Raw genomic sequence first — 4,667 nt, forward strand, 5'->3', positions numbered from 1 at the left:
ATGTGTCGAAATATACCAGAGCAAAAAATAAATAAATAAATAAAATAAAATAAAAAGGGGGAAAAAAGAGGGGAAGGGGAAAAACAGATTTGATATTCCCCAAGCGCTTTTCAACCGACTCTCTTCAGGTGAATCGTAGGTAAATTGGTTAATTACTCAAAACCATGAATTGGTAAATAAAATATTGTATTGTAAAATGGTCTGAAAAAAATTAGTTCACGGACGACCAAGAGTCATTAAATAACTGCAGTGAATGTTTTAACTGCCTATGTCTGCAGAGAGAGGGACGTCGAGAATTGATGACAATAGCCTCTAGTACGTCAAGGTGGAAACGATGTCGTGCTCTATGTAAAATGGAAAAAACTGTGATCAGAGTAGAGATCACGACACGTTCTCTTGTACAACAAGTGGTCACCTATAGCAGACTCTTGCGACTGTGAACTTCTAGAAGACGGGACCGGTTCGTGTCTACGGATACAGCCTGGAACAACTGAGCCACTCTGACCGATAATCGCTGTATCGTCTTGCCAACATAGTCAGCGTCGCACTGACATTGGTAAAGGTAAATAACCAAACTTTCTTCATAGGAAGGCAAGGCGTCCTTAAGAAAGGAAGGGAAAGCAGGACGAGTGGAATAAATAATGCGCAAATTAGCAGCATTAAAACAGTGTGTTACTGAAGACGATATTTTGTCTGCTGAAGGTTGGATGGAAGAGCCTACCCACGGAAGCTTAAGATAAATGGGGCAACGAGGAGGGTCATATACCTTAGCTCTATTAAAGTTGTCAACCTTACTCCGGATGGTATATGAGACTAGTTGCTCAGGGTATCCAATTGAGAGGAAAATTTCTTTAATTTTGTGAAGCTCGGACGTCAATCGAGAACTAGAACTGATCAGCAAAGCTCGATGCGTGAGAGTTCTGATGAGGTCTTTCTTTCTGCGCTTGGGAGCAAAAGAATCCCAACTGAGACACAGTCCCGTAAATGTCGGCTTCCTAAATATACTGGTAAGAAAAACAGAAGGAGTGCACTCCACGAGTACGTCGAGGAATGGCAGCATATTGTCCCTTTCTTCCTCCATAGTGAATTGCAAAGATTGATGGAGCTTATTTAAATGTTGGAAAAAAGAACAAGCAGCCTCAGGTGACCGAAAGGAAGCAAAAGTGTCGTCGACGTACCGTACATAACATCAAGGTTTCGGCACGTTATTAAAAAGCAGACGTTAATAAAAACCAACGATAATGTTTGCAATACTAGGACCTAAAGGACTGCCTATCGAGACGCCATCGATCTGTCTGTACATTATATTATCAAATCTAAAGGCAACCGATTTAGTAGCCATCTCCATTAGTTCGATAAAAAATGTTTTCTGGAAATCTTGGGGTCTCTGTAGGACCACGATACAGAAAGTCGGCGCAAATGCCTATAGTTTCGTCTAGGGGAGCATTTGTATATAAACTGGATATGTCGAAAGAAACGAAGAATTTAGTATCAATGGACGGACAAAGATTGCGTATGGAAAAAGCAAACTGAAAAGAGTCAGGAACGCAATGAATAGAATACAATTTCACAACAGGGTCCAGGATTTCCACAAGCCATTTGGCCAATCCGTGCTGGACAGAACCAACAATAAGAGAGTCAGTTGAAAAGCGCTTCGGGAATATCAAATCTGTTTTTTTCCTTTTTTCCCCACTTTTTCCCCCTTTTTATTTTATTTTATTTTTTATTTTTTGCTCTGGTATCTTTCGACACATCGCATAACATTTTTCCCATATTATCCGTTTATATATATATATATATATATATATATATATATATATATGAATTGATATATATATATATGTGTGTGTGTGTGTGTGTGTGTGTGTGTGTGTGTGTGTGTGTATGCATATGTGTAGACACAGAAATAAAAATGAAAAATCCCGGCAATATAAAAATATATACAAATGTATTACATTATGAGAAATAAGGGATATAAATGTTCTTTATATATATATATATATATATATATATATATATATATATATATATATATATATATATATATATATATATAATATAAAGCGTAACGGCTGTGTGTGTGCCTGGTCACGAATAGGCTCCTATATGGTTGACTATTTGAAAAAAAAATGATTACATACAATGATAGAATATGTATCGAGGATCAGTAATGGGTATGTTTGATCTGGCAGAACGGTTGTTCATTAAAATTGTAGGGTCTGCGTTCGCGCCTGCCCCCCAAAGTATGGAAATAAAAAAACATTAAAAAAAAAACGTTCATAAGGGTTTTTGATATATATGTACATCAGAATAATTTTCAACTTAAATAGGGATGGTATGATACAATTGTGGGGCATGCGTTCGCGCCTGTACTCCATGGAAATATGTCACACACTTTTACAAAGACTTTTCCTATCTATTTGCGTAAGTATACTTTGATAATTATGTTTCAGTTTGAAAAAATATGGTATAATATAATTATTGGGTGTTTGTTTGCGCCCAACCTCCATAGAATGTAAATATATCAGAAAGTTTAACAAGGTTTTTAAAAAGGGTGAGCGTCCACAATAATACATTAACCTTAATCTTAATTCACGTTAGATTTTATTCATATTTTTGAGTTGAATCATATTGTGTCGAACAAATTCACCTTGTAAATTCACGTTCTTATTAAAGTGAAAGACAAAAAAAAAATTCAGTTCTTTAGACAATTCTTGACACAAATTTTGCACATCTCTTTTTTTCCTTCCCCACTTGCACGTGGCCCTCTTTCGAAATTAGATAAATAGATAAATAATAAAAAATAAGAACGTTACTTGTTATCGTGTCAAAAAAAAGAAAATAACCTGTTCACATGATTATGTGTCTTTTAAAAAAACATTTATATAACATTTTTATTTTTATTTATATATCTGTTTAAGCTTTTTTTTTTCAGTGTACTAGAAGTAATCCAGTTGATTACAACTCTTTCCGCGTACTCTGTAAAACTGAAACGAGGCTGTTCTGCTTGAAAAGGGCGCCATTTTCTTCTCTTTCACATATATCGATTATTTGCTTAAAAAACTAAAGTAATTACGTGTTTACTTTTTTAATATCCCATTTTGCTGTTTCGGATTATTTTACTAAAGTAAGTAAAGCTTCATTATTTTTTTAAACTGTTTTTGTTTCTTTGTTTTTCGATATTTCCTCGATATTATTTAGTAAGAGTAGCAGAAAAGCCAACAAACGACTACCCGAAAACATAAATATACAAGAAATAAACGTTACCATAGTTAATAAAATTCAGTTCATGTTTTTTAAAATAGTTTTTAATGCACTTTACTTGAAATAATTTCAGCGAACAAAAATTAAAACGAAATTTGAGGCGATAACTACTTAAACGAATTTTTATATAAACTACACATGCCATAATCGAATATTCCTCAAGCACAAAATAACGGAAAACATAAAAATATGTTTATAAATATTCATTACGTTGATGGAATTCTCTTAAATTGTTTACATCGAATGCTCAGGTGCCCTTCTTTCAAATTGATAACAGAGTTCTTCATTTCAAAGTTGCTGCCATTTAGATTTTTTTAAACCGCTTTGTGAATTAAAAAAATATTTTTTACAAACTACTTTAAAATACAAACCAATGTACTGTTCTGCAATAAAAGTAAGTTTTATTGACTATGGTAACATTTATTTCTTGTATATTTATATTATTACATATATATATATATACATATATATATATACATATATATATATATATACCATTTTCTCTTTGTAAGGAAACATCATTTTGTTGTTCACTCTTGGCGTCGAATGGAAACATAGTTGATATAAAAAATATATATTTTCGCGAAAATTATCTTTACTTTCCTCATATTTTACTTAGGTTTAAATTTTTGAGTATCAAAACCTATCTCTTTATAATCCCCTCCTTTTCATAATCTATCATATTTTCATCAACCACAGTCCATTTTCTGTACGATGTTTTTGAACCCCGTCAACGACGGGTGCTTCTACTAGTATATATATATATATATATATATATATATATATATATATATATATATATATATATATATATATATATACTAGCATGGGTGCCCGGTGTTGCCCATTGTGTTTAGAGGTGTGTGTTGAGCAAAAAAAGTGGTAGTAGGAAGGCAGGCTCGAACCCGTACCGTGAAAGAGGAAGACGTTACGTCTTTGCTGTTACGACCACCGCCGCACCAGAACTGATGTAGGTTATAATTAAGGCGAGACAATCGCAAAAACAGGAACACTGTCGAAAATATTCGCTACCAAAGCGGCCCCTCCCTGTAGAAAATTGCCGAGTTGAGTGTGAAACCATTAATATGTTTAGCTAACTTTTTCAGTATTTATCGTCTAAAAGGTTGAGCTTCAAAACGATACTGATCTTGTAAAAATTCGTCGTCTCTGTCGAAAGTTTACATACATCATATATTAATATCTCAAATTGGTCTACCTTAACCGATTAAAAAGCTTGCTCTATTCCTGAATACTCTTTTATGTAAAATTTCCTATGTTAAGACTAAAAATTGACTGAGTAATTTTGTAAAGACAGCAGAGCTCAATTTTTTAAAATATTTGATCTATATTATGACCCCTTAACATTTATTCTTTTCGGCTCACATCAAGTTATTAAGTCAGAT

The 4,667-nt window shown here is 33.4% G+C and overlaps 1 protein-coding gene across 1 annotated transcript; it reads right to left on the reverse strand.

The window, feature by feature from the left end:
- Positions 1-415: 415 nt before the first annotated feature.
- Positions 416-1,081, reverse strand: LOC145284573 (uncharacterized). Its single transcript, XM_080133488.1, has one exon. The coding sequence runs from the start codon at positions 1,079-1,081 to the stop codon at positions 416-418; it is 666 nt and encodes a 221-aa protein (XP_079989614.1).
- Positions 1,082-4,667: the final 3,586 nt, after the last annotated feature.

Source organism: Euprymna scolopes, chromosome 9 (genome assembly GCF_053919585.1).
Source record: "Euprymna scolopes isolate OS-2025 chromosome 9, ASM5391958v1, whole genome shotgun sequence".
In the NCBI taxonomy this organism is placed as follows: Eukaryota; Metazoa; Mollusca; class Cephalopoda; order Sepiida; family Sepiolidae; genus Euprymna; species Euprymna scolopes.